The 21635-nt window shown below is 44.7% G+C and overlaps 1 protein-coding gene across 3 annotated transcripts in view; it reads right to left on the bottom strand.

Moving 5' to 3' along the window:
• Window positions 1-20812, bottom strand: part of LOC147628167 (ras-related protein RABH1e-like) — a 48535-nt gene extending 27723 nt beyond the window's left edge. Inside the window, exons 1-2 of one of the 3 annotated variants that reach the window (XM_086813210.1) lie at window positions 20385-20811; window positions 20132-20201 (exon numbers count right to left, since the gene is read on the bottom strand). In XM_086813210.1, the coding sequence (XP_086669336.1) occupies window positions 20132-20191 (60 nt within the window). In that variant the 5' untranslated portion in view covers window positions 20192-20201; window positions 20385-20811. Of the gene's footprint in view, window positions 1-20131; window positions 20202-20384 lie in introns of all 3 variants that reach the window. The other 2 variants (XM_086813211.1, XM_086813209.1) reach the window with 2 other exon arrangements.
• Between the last annotated feature and the right edge of the window lie 823 nt (window positions 20813-21635).

Below are 21635 nucleotides of genomic sequence, written 5' to 3'. Positions count from 1 at the left end.
CATGAACATACCGCTGCTGAGAGACAAAGAACCCCCTCTGGGTCTGCCAGATCTCCAATCCCAAGAAGAACTGGAGTAAGCCTAAGTCGGTCATCTCAAACTCCTTTGACAAGGCAACCTTCGTCACTGCAATGTGCTCCACATGACCGCCAATGAGAATGAGGTCATCCACATAAAGGATGATCAACGTGACCAACCCGCGTTCTTGAAAGAGATACAAGTTAGGATCTGTAACTGATCTCTGAAATCCAGTCCGTAGAAAGAAGGAATCAATCTTCTGATTCCAAGCCCTGGGAGCCTGCTTAAGACCATACAAGGCCTTCCGCAACCTGTAAACCATCCCCTTTGATCCTGGAACCTCAAAGCCTGGAGGCTACTCAACATACACCTCCTCCTGCAAGTCACCATTAAGGAACACAGATTTCACATCCATCTAATATACGGACCACTGCTGAGAAGAGGCAAGGGCAAGAACAGTCCAAATCGTGGTCATCCTTGCTGTCCGCGCAAAGGTATCCTCATAGTTGATGACAGGCCCCTAAGCATAACCCTTAGCCACGAGTCTGACTTTGTGTTTGTCCACCGACCCATCTGACAAATACTTGGTCTTAAAGACCCACTTGACACCAATGACTTACCGTTTTGACACCCTCGGAACCAACTCCCAAGTTTTATTCTTCTCTATGGCATCCAGTTCCACTTGCATGGCTTTCCTCCAAGTATCCTGAGAAAGGGCTTCCTTCACGGAAGTGGACTCTTTGTCCCGCATGATACGAGACATCAAAGCATAGTTTACCTGTAAGAGCTCCGCTGAATGACTTTTGTTACGAACTCTATGCAATCTTCGAGGTCCGTCCTCTGTGGTCCACTCGGAGGGAAGCTCCTTAGCTCCGTAACACCCGACTCCCAAAGGGTGTCTAACAACCACCTGGGTACTCGAACAGAGCACAAAGCCTCCTACTGTTGCGGGGGCTCATCTCCAGCCCCACAGGCTCAACCTCTACAACTGACAGAGGCTGTCCAACTGGAACAATAGACTGGGAATCATCATCAGACTCATCTGGGTCTCCAAGAAGTGGCGGCTCATCAACAGTGGAACCTGGAACATGCTCATCAAAAACAACATCTCTACCGACAACCACCTCATTCCGCTCCGGGTCATACAACATGTATCCTTTAGAAAGAGAGTTATATCCCACAAATATAAGCTTCTGGGACTTCAAGTCAAGCTTCTCCCCTCTGCTTCTTTGGAATGTGAACATAGGCATCACTCCCAAACACACGGAAATGGGAGACACCTGGTTTCCTGCCAAAATAAGCCTCAAAGGGAGTCATCTCTGGTACTGAAGTCATTGGAGATCGGTTGAGGATATGGAGACAATCGTAGCCACAGCCTCTCCCCAAAATGGACGAGAAAGATCACGATGCTCCAACATCGTCCTCGCCATCTCCACCACAGTCAAGTTCTTTCACTCAACCACTCCGTTCTTTGAAGGCGAGCCTGTATTGGCCAGCTCCCACACAAAACCGCACAAACGCATTGGAAGAAAACTCTCCTCCTTTGTCAACCTGAAGAGTCTTTATCTGCAATCCAGACTCTTTCTCCACCATCACATGCCACTCCTTGAACCGAGCAAAAGCTTGGTCCTTCTGGGAAAGGAAATAAACCCATGTGAATCTGCTATAATCATCAAGCAGCAGCATAAAATACAAAGAACCTCCCAAGGATGGCGTCTGCATAGGTCCACACAAGTCAGTGTGTACCAATTCCAAAGGTTTCAAAGCCCACCTGGAAACCTGCTTCGGAAAAGATTTCCTGTGCTACTTACCACGAATGCAAGAACTACAGCGTCCCTGCCTGCTACCAACGTCTGGCAAGCCATCCACCATCTGGTCCCAGAAAGCCCGCCGCAGCACATCCACATTCAAGTGGCCAAAACGGAAGTGCCACAAGTCACCGATCAGAGTGCCTGTCTGAGAGGAGAGTGTTGAGAGTTTGTAAATACCGTTCTCCACTCCGCCTTCCCAAACAACCTGGCTAGTTTCTGTCCCGTAGAGCAAAGAATGCTCCTCAAACTCCACCCAGAAGCCAGTCTTGCAAACCTCATGCACTGACGATAGATGAAAACCAAGTGCAGGGACGTAAAGAACACGAGAGGAATGCTTCCCCCCTCTGCCATCAAGAACGATCTCCATCCTGTCCTCGCTATGAATCAGTATAGTGGAATTGTCGCCAATGAAAATGCGACCTGACTGCCGTTTAAGATCTTGTAAGAACTCACGAGAAGGAATCGTGTGCCTGGAAGCACCACTATTAAGAATCCTCTCCCGAGTATCCCTGGCGATGAAGCCAACTGCCTCCTCACTCAAAGAAGATGAAGCATCTATGTCCAAAATCTCCAAGTGCACAAAGGCTGGAGTCTTTGCAGCTGAAGCTGAAGAATCAGCACTCTTCCCGATATTCCGCTTAGGACACTTTCTCCAATAGTGGCCTTTCTCAAGACAATCGTTACAGGTCCGCTCGGCCTTCAGTTTCTCACGGTCTGAATCGGGCTTCTTCTCATAAGACTTCTCTTTGCCCTTATTGTTGTTGTTACGGCCTTTCGACCACTGGCCAGTCAAGGCCTCAGAACCTCCGCCTTGCGGAGGGTTCGTAAAATGCTCTTCCTAGTCCAAGACCATAAGCAAAAGCTCCTCCCACGTGATGGTGCTGAGCCTGCCACTGGTGATCAAAGAGGAATAAAACGCTGAGAGTACCAAGAGGGCAAATGAGACAACAACGTAATGGTCATGTCCTTTGAAGATATCTCTTTCCCTGCCTGAAGAACCTCCTGCTGAAGAGCCTGCAACTTGTTGATGTGCTCCCGCATCATTGACGACTTTGCAAGATTCATCACCTGCATATCTGCACTTCCAAGGAGATCCGCTTCATGGGTGATACCCTGTTATACAGAGAAGCCACATGCTGCCAAATCCCTCTGGCAAGCGTCATATGCTTTATATGATTAATGACTTGTGGTGTGCAATTTAGGAAGTTGAAAGAACGCACACGGGCATTGACACGATCCCATAACTGTGCTTGAGCCTCCCGTTCTTTCCGTATAGAGGATAACTCCCGTCTTCTAACTCCGGCCGTGGAACACCAACTACAATGAAATCAGCCAAGTCATATGAGTCCAAAACGGACTCCATCATTACCTTCCATATGCCGTAGTTGTTCCCGTCCAACTGTCAGTCCACCCCGGGAACGTGGGGAGTGTAAGGATCTTCACGTGCTTCTCAACCATCTCAAGCAAGTCTACCATCTCAAGGGTTCACACGGTCTTGTGAAGGGAAGGTGGGTGGGAAAGAAGAAGAAGAAGAGGCTGCAAATAATATGCAAGGTGGTTGTCCAATGGTGATGGCCGCCTTCTACCCGATCTCCAAGTCCCGAACAACCCAAGCAGTCTCCAATCAGCACCTCAAATCAGTAAACCCTCGAGGTCCACCTGTCTCCAAGCTTCAAGCCACCTGGGGCTCTAATACCATGTTAGAATGCACCGTAGAAATGAAGACAACTGCTGTAGAGAGCAAAACGCAGATGAGAGAGGGAGAGAGAAGCTGTATAAACTATGAATATACACTAGAGAAATCTCGGAATGATACAATGGCAAGTGTGGGGGGCAAGGGCCATTTTATATGGCCCCGGCCCAAAACAGGTCGACAACAGCCAGATGCTCACGACCAGCACAAAACTGGTCACAACCAGCAATAAGCCAGTTGGCCAGGTAACCAACAGTCGGCCAATGCTCCAGGTCAGATCGGGTAGCAACTCCATCAATCGGCCAGCAGAAGGTGACATCCGACTGTCCTTCCACACCCAGAAAAAATGGGAAAAATACATGGAAAGTGAGGAAAAATGGGGGAACACCAAAACTGGGCGGGCACACCCACAACAGAGGCCCTGGTGTAATGTACAGATAGGAGATGACTGCTAACAGTGATGCGATACTTGGGATGCCTTCGCATTATCGTTTGGATCCCAAGATTTTGCATGACGAGAAGAAAGTAAATTTTACTCATAGGGGTAGGGAAATTTGTATAGATGCAGGTAACACTGGGAGTACCATACCCGTTGTAAGCCATATTTCTATTTCCAAGGCAATAAAGAAACCAGCATGTTCTTACTTGGTCCTTGTACGTGATAATGTTCAGCATAATTCTGTAACTCCCGTAGATCAAGATAAGATTGATTTCTTAAGTGATTATGCTGATTGTTTTCCTGACTCCCCACCTGGACAATTATCCCCAGAGAAGCCAGAGGATCGTTGTATTGACATAATCCCTGGTAGCTCCCCTCCTAACCGACCTCCTTCAAGGGTGAGTGCTACCCAACAAGAGGAATTATGACTCAAGTGAATGATCTTCTGGAGAAAGGGTTGATTAGACCAAGTTCTTCGCCTTATTGCTCTCTAGTATTACTTGTTCAAAAAAAGGATGGGTTCATACAGAATGTGTGTTCATTACAGGGCCCTTAACAAGATAACCACCAAGAACAGGTTTCGGATTCCTAGAATCGATGATATTCTTAACGAGCTTGAGGAAGCTGCTTGTTTCAGTCGCATTGATCTTAAGAGTGGCTACCATCATATTAGAATGGTACCTCAAGATGTACAAAAAACGGCTTTCACGACCTCATTTGGGCTCTATGAATATTTGGTGGTGCAATGCTCCCGCCACTTTCAATAGAATGATGGATAGAATTTTTAGACCTCACCGCAAGTTCACAAAAACTTTCTTTGATGATATTATCTTTTCATAGAGTGAGGCTAAGCATAAGGAACATCTCACCATTGTTTTTGAAGAGCTTAGGAAACACAAACTTTTCATCAATGGAAAGAAGAGTGAATTCTTTTTATCAGAGATCCATTATTTGGGGCATATTGTTTCGAAAGATGGCATATGCATGGATCCTGCAAAGATTCAAGCTATTAAGGACTAGCCAGAGCTTCAAAACGCTCATCAAGTTAAGAGTTTCATTGGCCTATGTTCTTACTATCGTCGATTTATTCGACACTTTGGTTTCTTGGCTTCTCCGTTGCATGAAGAAAGCTGTTTTCTGTTGGTCTGATTCAGAAAGAGCGGCTTTCCAAAAGTTAAAGGACACCATCATCTCAAGGCATGTTCTTATTATTCCAGACTTGCATAGACCTTTTGTGGTTGAGTGTGATGCATGTGGAGATTGTTTGGGAGCTATTTTGAATCAAGAGGGACATGCAATGACTTTTGAAAGCCGCCGCCTACAACATGCAGAATTGTATTTGCACGTGTATGAGAGAGTTATTGGCCGTTATTCATGCCCTACAAACATGGAAGCATTATCTTTTGGGGCTTGAATTTATGGTTAAAACAGATCATCAGAGTTTACAGAACTTTCTCACACACCCTAAACTCTCAGAGAAGCATCTAAGGTGGACAAATTTCTTGTCCATGTTTCATTTTTCAGATTTTGCATACTCCGGGCAAGAAGAATTTGGTAGTGGATGCTTTGTCACGTAGGCCTCAGGTGCATGCAGTGACTACCACCTATCATTAGGACTTGTCAAGGATGGAAGATACGTACTCTTTGGACACAGATTTCCAGCTTATTTGGGCTAAATCCTGATTTGAATGGCGGTACTGCTGTCCCATCTTATTTGATATGAGATGGTTTTCTAATGATGCAAAACCGCGTTTGTGTGGTCCAAGAGTTATGCCAAAAGGTTATGGAAGAGTGTCATGCTCCTCCGTATGCAGGTCATCGTAGCATTCTGGCTACTACACAAGCTTTGGAACGATATTTCTTTTGGCCAGCTTTACACAAGGATATTGAAACTTATGTTCGTGAGTGTTTGGTGTGTCAGAAAGTCAAATTTGACAGGCACAAGACCCCTGGTTTGCTTCAGCCTTTACCCATTCCACAGGAACCATGGGAAAGCATTGCCATGGATTTCATTATGGATTTACCGAGATCTATACATGGTAATGATGCTTTATGAACTATTATTGATAGCTTTAGCACACACACATTTTATTCATGTGAGGAAAACAATTAAGCTAGAGCACATGGCAAAGCTGTTCTTGGCGCTCAGATTTTCAAACATCATGGCATGCCCAAATCTATTGTGGGGGATAGAGATCCTCGAACAACTAGTTTATTTTGGCGGGCATTGTTAGCATATTCATCCCCAGATTCTGCTCTTTTCTGGTGCCCATCACATGGCCATAGACTTTCTCTTTTTTCAATCTAAATTCTTCCACGTCTGGTACGAGACTCGAAACCTGCAAACAAACAAACAACATGGGGGTGCAGGCCTGACTCACCTCCCAACCATGACAACCGTGGGCAAGCCCACAGTCTTGGCTGTCCCCACCGAGCCACGAGCTGAGCTAACTAGGTTGACGTACCGACCAATCTCCTCCTCGCGACGTCCCATACCGCCACGAAGCTACCCTTGTACGCCTCGAGATTGCTGCCGGCCTCGGCTGCGTAAAGCAGGTGCACGTCTGCACTAGATCCAGGCTCCACACCATAGAGCTCTCACAAATCACGCGAGACTCTATATAACTAATGACTAACCTTGGCCACCCTTTTATAGGCTCTTGGCCGGTCATCGAGCGTCCACACTTGGGTGCCCGCCCATCCATACTTGGGTGTCCGCCCGTTAGTCTATCCCTAACTCGGCTCGTCAATCAGCCTGCCTAGCTCCAAGCTTCCCCAAACCTCGAAGCTAGTCTTGTGTGCGCGTAGCACACGGTAGATATACACTATGCACATGACATACTCCCCTTCCTCTAAGAGCTCACTCCTGCGCTCACTAAAAAGCCAGGGTAATCTCTTTGAAGAGTAGTCAATGTCTCCCATGTAGCGTCCTCCTCAACACGATCCTTCCAATCTTGTATTCCGTGATAAGCGTATTACGCAATCTTCTTTCACGAAATCCAAGAATCTTTTCAAGTTCGTGTGGAACAAATGTCATGTCCTCGACATCTATGATTTCTGGAGGAGTAACTAACTGGTTTGTTCCACCCAGTACTTCCTTAAGTCTACTGACATGAAATACAAGATGAACTTTCACATGAGAAGGCAAATCCAATTCATATTCAACTGAACCAATCCATCATGTAATACGAAATGGTCCACAGTATCTAGGGGATAATTTCGGAGATCGACCTGTCCGTAAAGTCTCGGAATCTTTCGGAACTCGCAAATACACTATCGTTCCTTCGAGAACTCTTTGGGTGAACGATGTCTATCAGAATAAAATCTGTCTCGGTCTTGAGCACTTCTAATAGATTCCTTCGCAACTTGTAACATTTCTTGTATATCTTGCAAAAAATTACGTGCTGCATCATGCTGAAGTCCTGAGAATCCTACTGTAACAGGTGATCTAGGTTGAAAACCATACATAAGCATGAAAGGACTAAAACGTGTACTCGTATGCTTAATATTGTTATATGCAAATTCTAACATAGAAAGATAATCCTCCCATGAACTCTGTCTTTTGGATACATATACTCGAAGCATATCCTCCAAAATCTGATTCACTCTTTCAGTCTGGCCATCAGATTGAGCATGATATGAGGAACTCAAATTCAAAGTTGTTTCCAACTTCTCAAAAACAAGTTTCCAAAAATCACTCGTAAATTTAGAGTCCCTATCACTGACTATGTCCTGCGGTAATCCGTACAGTCTAAACAATTGCTCGATAAACTGCCGTGCTAATTGCGTAGCTTTAATAGTCTTCCGGGTCGGTAAAAATCTAGCCATTTTTGTCAAGCGATCTATCACAACCCAAATAGAATCGTAGCCTTGATGTGTTCTTGGCAATCCGGTAATAAAATCCATGGAAATACTTTCCCATTTATTACCTAGGATTTGCAAAGGATGCAACAACCCAGCCTGTCTAAAGTGTTCAGCTTTATTTGCCTGACAAATTTGACACTTGAGAACATAATCTTCTACATACCCTTTCATCTTTGGCCAATAAAAAGTGTGTTTCACTAACGATAGCGTCCTGTGTACCCCAGGGTGTCCAGCAAAAGGGGCGTCGTGACACTCCTTAAGAATCTTGGACCTAATGTCCGGGATCTGTGGTACACAAATTTTGTCATTACGGAATAGTAAACCATTCCGAATCATCCACCACTGGCCTCCTGCAGCCTGAATGGTAGACTGCTCAGTCATTGAGTCTTGGTCAATCAATGAGCTCCCGTCCTGGATCTTCTGCAAAAATGGACCAAAATAACTATCAGTCCTGCAAAGCCCTCTCAATGACTGAAATAAGTCAGTAGAAATCTCGGTGAACGACAAAGTATTCACCTCTCTAATTCGACTAAGCGCATCTGCAACACGACTCATGGACCCTTTTCTATAACAAATCTCAAAATCAAAATCTTGCATTAACTCAGCCCAACAAGCTTTCCTTCCTCTCAAATCATCCGCATCACACACATACTTGATTGACTGATGGTCAGTCAATACCACAAACTTGGAGCCATATAAATAATGTCTCCAAACCTTGAGAGCATGAATCACAACATAAAGCTCTTTCTCAAGGGTTGGCCAACGAGATTGAGTGTCGTCTAGCTTTTTACTTTCAAAAGCAACCGGTCTACCATCTTGAAATAGAGCAGCCCCGATGGCATAGTCACTGGCATCAGTTTCAAGAACATAAGGCCAACTAGGATCGGGTAATGCTAAGACGGGTGCTTCCTTGACTTTATCTTTCAAAAGTCTAAAGGCCATATCCAAATCGTTATTCCAAGTGATAGTGATTTGACTTACGTCCACGACCTTTCAATAAGTCGGTCATCGGTAGTGTGAGCTGAGAGTACTCCCGCCAACCGAGAAAAGAACGAAGTTGTTTCACTGTTCGCGGTATAGGCCAGTCCAGAACCTTCTGAACTCGGTCATAGTCAATGCTCAATCCATCTCTAGTGATCTTGTGTCCCAAGTAAATGATGTCTGTCATAAAAAACTCACATTTACTTAACTTAGCATATAGTCGACTTCATGACCTATACATAGGTGGGCTAGCCTCTTCACTTTTATCTTGCCTAGTCTTTCTTTTGCTCCCTCACTTATGTGTCACGACCCTGTGTTTTTCTCTGGACAATATGCAAGTGTGCACGGGGACATGGTGGACAGTGTGAATGGCATCAGGTTGGAGTCAAAAAGTAAGCCCGTGTGTGGACAACCCCAAGTGTGAAGGGGACCAAGTGATAAAAGTCTTCTCTCATAACCCATGGGGACAAAGGATTTTGGAGGGGACAAAGGTTTAAAATCCTTTAAAAATAAAAGAACCCCTTTTTGGGGATAATCGTGGCCCTTATGCTATTTTGGGGCCACGTGTGTGCTTTTGGAAAAAAAGGAAGGCTGGCTGAAGCGTGGAAGGGCAGGCGTGGAGTTTCTAAGAGAGAAAAAGCGCAAACAGGCTGCAGGCTGCACCGCTTGGATTCCTGCTTTTGGGGGGATAGTGGACAGGCTGTAGGCGTGGAGATCTTGCTGGAAAAAAAAAAAGAAGCGCATACAAGGCTGGGCTGATGGCAGGCAAGGAAAGGACTGATGCACAGAACCGGCTGATGGGCTGCGCTGAAATACACACAACCTGAACTCCACAGACAGGCTTGCTTTTTGGGAAAAGTACACGGACTGGTTGCTGTTCAGCAGAGAAGACAGGCGCAGACTGAATCCTTCTTCTTCTTCTTGGCTTTTGGAGGGCTGTCTGGCCTGCTGCGCAACAGTATACACAGGCGCCTTCTAGATCTCTCTCCTTTTCCTGTGTTTTTAGCAAGAGACTGGCTGGCTACACTGCTGTCCATACAGGCAGAGCTGACATCGAAACGTGGACTGTAGGAGGGAGTGCAAGGCTGGACAGCAGGTCCACCTACAAGTGTTCTCTCTCTCTCTCCCTATCACGTCGAATCAGGTGCTGGACTGCAGGCGGCTGCAGGACAAGAAGGCAGGACACAACGGGGCTTTTCCTCGTGTCTTTTTCTCTTGTGGAAAGCGACATAAAGACTGTAAGTCTCTCTTTCTTTGTGAGCAAGTGGGACTGCAGGTGATGTCTTTCGGAGTCTCTCTTTTCACTGGCTCAAGACTGTTCCAGAGTGGTTCTCTCTAGCCCTTTGTGAGAGGAAGGGTTTGGCAGTTCAGAGGGTGGAAACAGGACAGTTTATGGGCTGTTTTTGTTTGGCTGCAAATTCAGCTATGTGCTTGGGTTTTTGGCTGCAAGTACAAGGTCATTTGGTTATGTTTCTTGCATAGTTGCAAAAAAACGCGTTTCAAACTTTAGGCTACTCGTTTGAAACGTGCAAACGTTTCAAACGTTTGAAACGCGTTTTTTTGCTGGGCCAGTTTTTTTTTATGATAGAAAACGTACGATGCAGTATCTCCTGGCATTTCAGTTTTGAAAGTGACGCTTGAAAGAGACGTTTCCAGCCTTTGAAGTCTTCCAGGTTTGCTTGCACCCCTACCTACGCACCAGTCCTTCTCCCCCGGCCCCTACGCACCGTAGGTAACAGGTTTGTACTAACCCTAAATCCTGATTTTTTCTGATTTTGGACCAAATTTCAGATTTGAAATTTGGGCATTTTTTGCCAGGTTGCCTACATTGGTGCATGCACACCTTGCCTACGCACCAAGCCTACTCCTCCGGCCCCTACGCACCCTGCTTCTCAGGTTTTTAATAACCCTAAATGCTGATTTTTTCTGATTTTGGACCAAATTTCAGATTTGAAATTTGGGCATTTCTTGCCAGGTTGCCCAAATTTCTTCATTCATTCATCATGCCTCGGGCTAAGGATGCCATGTGGAACCACGTAACTCCTGTGAGCAGATATGGGGGTTCAGGCACAGAAAGGTGGAAATGCAATTTTTGTGCCAAAGTGTCAGGTGGGTCTATTATTAGGGTAAAGGCCCATTTTACAGGAGTAAGAGGGGAAGGCATTGGCCCTTGCAGTCAAGTACCAAGAGAGGTTGTAGTATGAAATTTGAATCATGGATTCATCATTCATGATGTATCATGATTCATGTATATGAAAGTTGAATGTAGATTTTAGCATTAAACTGTACCAAACATAAATTTATGGACACCCCCCTAAAACAAACCTGGAAAAAACACCTGAAAAAAAATTTGAAAAAAACTTTTAAAAAACTTTTGGAAATTTGTTTGAAACGTTTTTGAAACGTTTCAAACACGTTTCAAAAACGCGTTTCAAAAAACGTGTGGCAACTATGGTTTCTTGGCATGGGAGAGATGCAAGCTCGCATGGCTGCGTGCTCATGGAGCAGATTGTCTTCTTCCTGCTAGAAAGGAACAGTGGGACCTACAGCTATGGGCATCTCTATGTTGCCAGATGTTTCATGAGGGAACAGGTAACTTGATGTATGCTGTTGTTGGCACTGTTGTTGAATGGTGCTATGAATGGTTCTGTATGGAAACAGGACAGAAGTTTCAAAGGGAAACAAGCCTGAGGGTTTCATGTGGAAACAGGTCGTAGGTTTCTCGAAGAAACATGTTTTTGGGTTTCTCCAGGAGATAGGTCACATGCAGGCAGAGGGTACAGGAATGAACACATGTTTGGTACAACCTTGCTACTAATTGGACAGGGGACAAGGAATCCATGACAGAGATGGATATATCCTTGGAAGGTAGAGAGGGTTGGTACAGGTGTGTCGACTGTATGGTATGCTGTGCTGTGATACGAGTTCTCTATTGAGAGACAGTTTGGGAGTCTGTGTTGTGATGCAGAAGCACTGGATGTGTCATGGTGTGATGCTGTTCATAGTGTGAGAGGCTATGGATGGTTGTGGCAGCCTTGATCATGGGAGAAAGCTTCTGTATGCAGACTCAATGTGAGAGAGTCTTTTGATATGAACAATGGCTGGACTTGTTTGTGGATGCTGTGTGGACAAGAAGCCATGATGCAGGTTCTTTGCAGGCTTCAGGAGTTCTACTGTGGCGGCTCAGTTCCCAGCCTTATATTGTAATCAAAGCTCTTATAATCAATTAAAGAAATACCGCAAGGGGCGCCACTGCGTTTTGGGGCCAATCGGTGTCCGTGTACTGTTTGCAGGAGCACTCTAGCTCCCCCTGTTTGTTTTCTTTTTCTGGGTCCTCAATGGCGTTGAAGTGTTTTATGTGCAAGTGTTTGTTTCACCGCCCGTCAGGCCGGTTTCAAGGTTCCGTTTGCCGGGACATCGTCTACTTTCTCAAGGAGGCGAGCCCGTGGTTGTCACATCAAAAGCTTCAACATGAGGAAAGAAAAAAGGAAGTGCAGGAGACAGTGGAGGATCGTGTGTCTTTGCCTATATGAGGTGAAGAGCAAGAGCTGAAGATGAAGCTCAGGAGAAAAGACACCAAGGACAAGAAGCAGTCAGCCAGGAGAACAAGAAGCAGTTGAAGTGTTATGGTGCAAAACATTCGACAGTTTGTCACCGGTCGTATCTTCATAGAGGCTTCATGGGTTCGGAAGACAGTTTCTTTCTATGTTTAGCAGTGGTGATCTACTATGCTTCATCAAGGACTTGTGCTTACCACTTGGGTGGAGTGCAAGCAGGTTTTGGGTGCCTGAGGATGTATCAGATGAGGCTCAGATGGAAGTGGAGGAACTTGACGAGGTTCTTATTCCTGAGCATATACTGGCACATAAGGAAAAAAAGGTACAGGGTAAGGTTTCCCGTCACTATCCTGTGAAGTTCAAGAGCTATTCACTAATGGATACGAAGTGGATGGAGGAGGTTCACTGATGGATGCGAAGTGGATGAAGGAGGGTGACTTAGCAGATTCACCTCAGGAGTTGCAGCTTTATCTTGATGCCTTTGAGTTGGAGTCGACTCTTGTTACGGCTCATTCAGGTTCAACAGACCATAGGTCTGGAGCATTGCCTGATGCTCAAGAGGGGGGTAGCACCTCCGCTCCCTTGTTACAGACAGGCTCATTTGTTATCTAGGAGTCGCTTGGTGACATCTTTGTATTCACCCGAAGGTACTGAGGCTGACAGTACATCTGCTTATGGGACTTCTATGATCTTGTGTTCTAGACACATAAGATGGTAAAGTTGGGTATGGTTCACAATCGGCCGCACCTTGAACTATAACTGCAACTATGGATAACTCTATGGAGGGCATAAGTCTTGCGAGCAGTCCTAGAGTTGGTTTGGTTCATGGATATATGGATCGAACTCTGTTTGTGCATGTATGCATTCACTTTTTGAGGTAGAGGTATTTTTGTATTCTGGTGCCATTGGATCCTGGTACCATTTGAGAATACATTGGGAAATACTCTGCATTGTGTCGTGTGCTGCATGTATGTTGGTATGATACATCAAGTGCTTTATTATGTTCATGGGTGTGACTCCTGTGGAATGGCCATGAGACATATGTGGGAAAGTACTTAGTGGATGTAGTGTTTGGATGCATTGAGTGCTTTCATATGCTCATGTTTTACCTTCAGTCGTGGGTCCTGCGGGATGCCCATGGGCGTAAGGCTTGCGAGCAGCCCTTAGACTGTTACTTTGGTGTAGGTAGAGCATTTTGAGGAGCATATTGTTTGCGAATGCATATATGTGTCATGCATATGTGTGTCATATGTCGAATGATGCATAGTTTTGTTTTTGGCTAACACAGTTAACGTGTTTCCATGTGGTTTTAGACTTTTGCTATAGGTTCTGAAGGAACAAGCAAGAGGTGTTTGTCACTTTGGCGTGACAGTGTGGCCTATTGTGCAGGATGATTGTTTTTATCACCCAGATGCATTGGAAGGCCATTGTTTTTGCCATACGGGGTGTCATTGCTCATAAGATGCCTTACTGTGCCATTGAGTGCAATCGAGGACGCTTGCCATTTTTCAAGAGGGGGGTATGTCACGACCCTGTGTTTTTCTCTGGACAATATGCAAGTGTGCACGGGGACATGGTGGACAGTGTGAATGGCATCAGGTTGCAGTCAAAAAGTAAGCCCATGTGTGGACAACCCCAAGTGTGAAGGGGGCCAAGTGATAAAAGTCTTCTCTCATAACCCATGGGAACAAAGGATTTTGGAGGGGACAAAGGTTTAAAATCCTTTAAAAATAAAAGAACCCCTTTTTGGGGATAATCGTGGCCCTTATGCTATTTTGGGGCCACGTGTGTGCTTTTGGAAAAAAAGGAAGGCTGGCTGAAGCGTGGAAGGGCAGGCGTGGAGTTTCTAAGAGAGAAAAAGCGCAAACAGGCTGCAGGCTGCACCGCTTGGATTCCTGCTTTTGGGGGGATAGTGGACAGGCTGCAGGCGTGGAGATCTTGCTGGAAAAAAAAAGAAGCGCATACAAGGCTGGGCTGATGGCAGGCATGGAAAGGACTGATGCACAGAACCGGCTGATGGGCTGCGCTGAAATACACACAACCTGAACTCCACAGACAGGCTTGCTTTTTGGGAAAAGTACACGGGCTGGTTGCTGTTCAGCAGAGAAGACAGGCGCAGACTGAATCCTTCTTCTTCTTCTTGGCTTTTGGAGGGCTGTCTGGCCTGCTGCGCAACAGTATACACAGGCGCCTTCTAGATCTCTCTCCTTTTCCTGTGTTTTTAGCAAGAGACTGGCTGGCCACACTGCTGTCCATACAGGCAGAGCTGACATCGAAACGTGGACTGTAGGAGGGAGTGCAAGGCTGGACAGCAAGTCCACCTACAAGTGTTCTCTCTCTCTCTCCCTATCACGTCGAATCAGGTGCTGGACTGCAGGCGGCTGCAGGACAAGAAGGCAGGACACAACGGGGCTTTTCCTCGTGTCTTTTTCTCTCTTGTGGAAAGCGACATAAAGACTGTAAGTCTCTCTTTCTTTGTGAGCAAGTGGGACTGCAGGTGATGTCTTTCGGAGTCTCTCTTTTCACTGGCTCAAGACTGTTCCAGAGTGGTTCTCTCTAGCCCTTTGTGAGAGGAAGGGTTTGGCAGTTCAGAGGGTGGAAACAGGACAGTTTATGGGCTGTTTTTGTTTGGCTGCAAATTCAGCTATGTGCTTGGGTTTTTGGCTGCAAGTACAAGGTCATTTGGTTATGTTTCTTGGCATGGGAGAGATGCAAGCTCGCATGGCTGCGTGCTCATGGAGCAGATTGTCTTCTTCCTGCTAGAAAGGAACAGTGGGACCTACAGCTATGGGCATCTCTATGTTGCCAGATGTTTCATGAGGGAACAGGTAACTTGATGTATGTTGTTGTTGGCACTGTTGTTGAATGGTGCTATGAATGGTTCTGTATGGAAACAGGACAGAAGTTTCAAAGGGAAACAAGCCTGAGGGTTTCATGTGGAAACAGGTCGTAGGTTTCTCGAAGAAACATGTTTTTGGGTTTCTCCAAGAGATAGGTCACATGCAGGCAGAGGGTACAGGAATGAACACATGTTTGGTACAGCCTTGCTACTGATTGGACAGGGGACAAGGAATCCATGACAGAGATGGATATATCCTTGGAAGGTAGAGAGGGTTGGTACAGGTGTGTCGACTGTATGGTATGCTGTGCTGTGATACGAGTTCTCTATTGAGAGACAGTTTGGGAGTCTGTGTTGTGATGCAGAAGCACTGGATGTGTCATGGTGTGATGCTGTTCATAGTGTGAGAGGCTATGGATGGTTGTGGCAGCCTTGATCATGGGAGAAAGCTTCTGTATGCAGACTCAATGTGAGAGAGTCTTTTGATATGAACAATGGCTGGACTTGTTTGTGGATGCCGTGTGGACAAGAAGCCATGATGCAGGTTCTTTGCAGGCTTCAGGAGTTCTACTGTGACGGCTGAGTTCCCAGCCTTATATTGTAATCAAAGCTCTTATAATCAATTAAAGAAATACCGCAAGGGGCGCCACTGCGTTTTGGGGCCAATCGGTGTCCGTGTACTGTTTGCAGGAGCACTCTAGCTCCCCCTGTTTGTTTTCTTTTTCTAGGTCCTCAATGGCATTGAAGTGTTTTATGTGCAAGTGTTTGTTTCACCGCCCGTCAGGCCAGTTTCACTTATGAGACACTTTCTGTCTCTTATTTGGGACTATATCACTTCAGTATATTCAACATAGTTGCTCCATATCTCTCTCTCTTGCACTCTCTACTCAACACACTCTAGTGCTTATTTGCTTCCGCTCTGTAAAATCATTCAGCCCTTTCCTCACAGATAGAGAAGGTGACCCCATTTGACATTACAGACCACCTGTATGGTTGTCCCCCCCCCTCCCCCTGTATGAGATAGCCTTCTCCTCACAGAGCGGCCAACCGAACGAGAAGCGTCTCTTCCCCTCATGATCATTTGATTCCCGCCCTCAAATGAGGCGAGTTTGTATGTAGCCCTTTGTAGTTATATCTAGCCCTTTGTGGCTATTTTCTTTAACTAATTGAAGGATCTTTTCTCGGGAAAAAAAAAAGGATAGGTAATTTAGTTGCTACGATAATTGTCTTTGTGATGTCTGATTTTCCTATTCCTTAGAAGTTGGATTTAGGGATTGTTATATTCCTCACAACTCTTGTTCGAGTTGTGGTCCGTTTTGGCTCCACTTAGATAGTTGTATGAACAGTGGTTGGAGATCTAGACATGTGATTAGACATGTGAACCAAATCATGGAGTCAAATGTCAGATGTAATTTAAGTTTCCCCTCTTGCCCAGTCTGCTAACATCAACAGACTAAAAGAGATGTTGGGAGCTCAAGGTAGCCTTGTGATTCCTCAATAGTTTGTTGAGGTTGAGAACTTATCTTACGTTCCAAGACTCGACTTGGGAGACACGTGCTAGTTTATAGCATAGGTTCTCCAGTTTTCTTTCTTAGACAGATTTTGTTCCCAAGAGTGGAAATGTCTAAGGAGGGGAAGTATATTATGTACCTGGTCACTAATCCTTGAATTAGTGGGCCTAACCCAACAACGTTAGGGCAACCCTTGGATTAGGAGAAAGCAGGCTAACATGGGTGGCTAAGGTTAAGTCCATGTGTACTAGCTATTTATAACAATTTGATTATTTAGTAGCAACAGTGGGCACTACATAAGTGAACCATAGGTTATTGTTGTTGTAACCTCACTTTTGGTCAAAGTTCAACCAAGACTCCAGTCATGTATGTGGCAGACCGTAGATCAACGTGCCCAAGGAATAGCATGGATCAGTGGGAGTCAAACCTTGACCTCTGGCTCAAGGGTGGTTCAAAGCATAGAACCTACGATTAGGAGGTGAGCTAGCATGCACCCCTCTTAGGGGGTTTGTACTAATCACTCGTGTTTTGCATTTAGAAGATCCGTGCGGTTGTAACACCAAGGACCTCGGCCCCATGGACAATCACAACCAAAAATACAAGGCATTGTCCATGCAACAACACAATGTCACACATTGTCACACAGAAAAAGAAAGGTCAAGACACGAACAAATATGCATGATGCACTTGACAACTTGGAGAATGACCCATATGCTTTCTTGTACTTCCAAAATTCTGCTTGCCATCTCAGTACACCATGTGTACATGGCCAGAATCACACACAAGCACCATGGATAACGCCTAGCCTTCACAAGACCCAATATCCACCCGGGCTCCGCCCGAAAGCCAAAATATCTTGCCATGCCCTTGGACTACATATGGGCACCACCCATTGTATCCATACGTATGCCCAAGTCTAACATGCTCCATATGTCCCAAGAAGTTAGAGGTTTATGACACGACATGCATACATGACTCCCTAGAAAAGACCTATGCTCTCATATTTATAAATCTAGGAAGGAAGGGACTAGCCATCTTGGGTGCTGATTATTTATAAAAAAGTTAAGCACGTGAATACAAGTAAGTTAATTCCCTTTTTTTATAATAAGTAAGTGAAATTTACGATGATTAACTTTCTTGCTTTACATTGCTTGTGAATTCCACATTACAAAAAAATAGCCAACCCTCCCTCAAATCACACTCACCCCCTACAAAAAGCATAAGCTGCCTCCAACGCTCCACCCTCCATCGACCAGCTTTCTCCTATTAGCAATCAGCCCTCCTCTTCAGCACTCAGCAGTTGTATGGCTACTAGCTATATGGCCAAAGATTTCACGCATCAATACACACTTGCAAACATGTATGGTTGTTGTTGTAAGGACAACACCACCACTCTATGGCCTAGTTGTATGGATTGCCGAGCAAAATTTGTCACAAGGATGTGCGGTTACAGGTCTGTGGACAGAGGGAACCATGCTCTCTCTAACAAACGACAGGGGACTGAATAGCTTCTTCATCAAAAGCGGATTTCCCAGTAATTGGTATTATTTGATTTTGTGCACATCAAATTGGAGGACATGGACACTTTGTCTTTGCAAAACATTGTGTCCAAATTTTGGAATCTATAAGAATCCCCTAACATGGGAGACCCACATGTACTTTGGTCCCCAAGGTGGTGCTTATACACAAAGCATACATACACACCAAGGTGTGCGATACATGTACATGCATTCACTTTTTTGCTTTTTTAATATCTAGTAACTTATATTAAACATTCACTTTAGGTACGGTGCGGTACGATACATGTATGTGCGTTCATTTTGTTTCAAAGAAAATTTTGGGAAATTGCAGAGGCTTGGAGAAATCAAAGGAAGATTGTGAGAATTGGGGGAAACTAGAAGACTTTGGTAAAACTTAGGGAAAAATTATAGAATGAACAAAATTAGGGGAATTGGAATAAATTGTAGATACAAGCAAGTCCAAAAAATTAGGAGCAATTGGAAAAAATGAAAGAAATATGGAGAATTTGCAAAAAGAGAGAGAGAGAGAGAGAGAGAGAGAGAGAGAGAGAGAGATTGGGACAAATTTGGGGATATTGGAAGAATTAGGGAAAATTGGAGGGACTTGGAGAAAATTGAAGGGAATAAGAAAAACTGGAAATTTTTTTCAAAAATTGGAGGAAATGATGAAAAAATTGGGAGGATTGGAAAAAGTTTGAAAATTTGGAGGAGGAATTGACAACAAACGCAACATATGGGTTTCTAGACCCAGACTAAAAAAAAGTAAAGAACTTTGTAATTTTCCCATACCATGTATGGTACGTACTATATAGATTGTACGCATCCATATGAGTATGGACATACTATCTTTGCATATCATTCTTACGATTGCTACCAAATTGAACCGGGCCTCACTTCCATCGTAGTGTCATCCTAACGTCCTAGACTCTAATAAAGCTTTGCCCCAATACATTCCTGACACCGTGTGGGAACGACGTGAGAGCTTGTTATGACACATTGCAAGTGCTGGAATTGGTATAGACGATGCCTTGACCATTGTGGACACCAATTGTAGAATCCATTGCCGACGTCATTGATTGTATCCAAGTTGAACATTGTGTGTCCATGGCCATGTTAACCAATGTGGTTAGCATCTACAATGATCTCTTTTTTGGGGGAAAAAAGGTTCCCTAATTCTCATTTGGAGCATCACTGTCAAGAGCATTGTATGCTACTAACTATGCATTTAAGGCTTCCTATGTGTGAGACCAAGTAGCAAGGGATCATGGATTTTGACATTAAGTGCACACGCCCAAATCTAAAAACAAGAGGGCAAACTTTTTTTGTTAGTTGTGAGTTGTGAATGAGTGATCATATTACTCGTTAATTGGGCTTTGAGGTAGAGGATTGGATTAAAGAAAGGGAGAGAACGTGAAGAGTATACGCATGTTCAGCTGCCCTTGGAAAGGTGTGGCTTCCTAAGAACAACGTGTTGAAGTTCCAAGCAAACATATAAGGCCAAAAATTTAAAATTGAGATCGACATCCTACCATAAGTTTTGAGGCAACCGCCTAAGGGATTTATCACCTGCCTGAGGGTTAGGCCAGGGGTAGATCGATCCCCCATCCATGTGGATGGTAGGCAGAGGAGATTGTCCCTTTTTCTAGGGTGCATATAAATTTGTTAAGCCTCTGAGCAAGGGAATGGATAGATCAGAGAGAGGATTGTGTGAGGAAAGGTTAATCGGTACTCTTTTCCTGTCGTAAAATGTGTTTCAGTGCATCTATTCCGACCTTGATGATGAATGCAAGATCTTGACTCGTCATCCAGCTGCGCATGAGATCAAATTATAGCATGGCTGATCAGGGAAAGGTCGCTATAACATAAAGTGTGTGAAGATAAGAAATCATGTGAAATACCAGGACGCAGGTTAAATCAAAGTGGCATGTAGCCGTACACATGCCATGTGAAAGGTTCATTGATTGAGCTCTGTACGTGCAAAAAGAGAAGCAAAAATACAAAACCCTGTCAGATTTGTCGTACAAAAAGATCAGAAAGCCCTGATAGATCAAGGATCACGCTTGCCGTACATGAATGAAACCCCTATGCATTGGAATTGCACCATGAATTGAAACCCTAATTGATAAAAACCCTAATCAGAAACCCTGATACCTGGTAAGTGTTGTCGAACTTGTCGTACATGAATCTAGTGATGATGCTTGTCTTTCCAACAGATTGATCTCCCAGAAAAACGAGCTTGTACTTTGCTAGAGGTGAGACAGTAGCCATGGGAGTACCCATCTGTAGCAGCAGCTTAACGGCAAATAGCTTGTGTAACCCAGATGCAATTGTTCATCCCCTCTGATTATTATATCAAGAGATCGAAGGTCATTGCAGCATGGTCAAATACAGTGTAACCGTGTCTATGTTTTAACACTGAGATGAACCAATCCGAGCTCACCGGTGAGCTGTAGGAGGTAAGCGGATCTGGAGGTTATAAAACAAAATGTGCGGGAGCTCACATCCCAACAGGAAGCCAGAGTCTTTACACACTGGACGGGCAAGGTGGTAAAAGCCCCATCTTCTTTTACGTGTGTGAAAGACCAATATCTAAGGAGTTCTACTTGAAGTGCTCATTGTAAAAGCACGACTTTAACAAGGTGTAAAAGTCCTCAAGAGTTTTATCGAAGATTCGTTTTGCATGAAGAATGCTCTGTGTTATAAGACCATAGAATTTTATCGAAGATTTGTTTTGCATGAAGAATGCTCCACGTTATAAGACCATAGAGTTTTATCGAAGATTCGTTTTGCATGAAATTGGGATAATTCTTGAAGGCATGTACACTTGTGCCTCTATATGAAATGAAATTCGGGTTTGGCCTTGGATTCGAGGATGGCATTGGGGCACTAGTGCAATGGTTCTATGAGGACACTTAGTAACATGGTGCGGGCCCTTGCGATAGAAACATTGCACCAATGGCCTGCATGCCATATTGTTGAGGTCTCTCGCTCTGTGTTACACCATGGCCTCGAACAGAGAGGTATAGTCTATGGCTAGAGGTTGCTCTGGATATCCATATGAATCATATTACTCATATAACTCATAGATCTCCTATTCTAGATTCTTAAAGTTCGCGGTGGGCAATGTCACTGAGTAGTATTGTATTGGTACGGTTCCAAAAGGAGGAACTACACCAATACAACAAGAGCAACCAGTTAGGGTGGTAATACTGAAGGGGGGTACAGCATTGGTGGCAGTCTATACATACCTCTCGATAAGGGGTTTTTGATATGTAGGCCCTAGAGCTTATGCCTGTTGAGGAGCATTTGGTGAGGCTAGCAAGGGAAGTGGTGGTTGCGTTGGCACCAAAAGCATAGGTTGTGGTGCTACTGGGGTTTTCCTTTGGTACCAACAATGAGCTA

Source organism: Cibotium barometz, chromosome 19 (genome assembly GCF_041138505.1).
Source record: "Cibotium barometz isolate CiBa-2024 chromosome 19, ASM4113850v1, whole genome shotgun sequence".
Taxonomy (NCBI): domain Eukaryota; kingdom Viridiplantae; phylum Streptophyta; class Polypodiopsida; order Cyatheales; family Cibotiaceae; genus Cibotium; species Cibotium barometz.
This window is presented reverse-complemented; position numbering and strand designations above follow the sequence as displayed.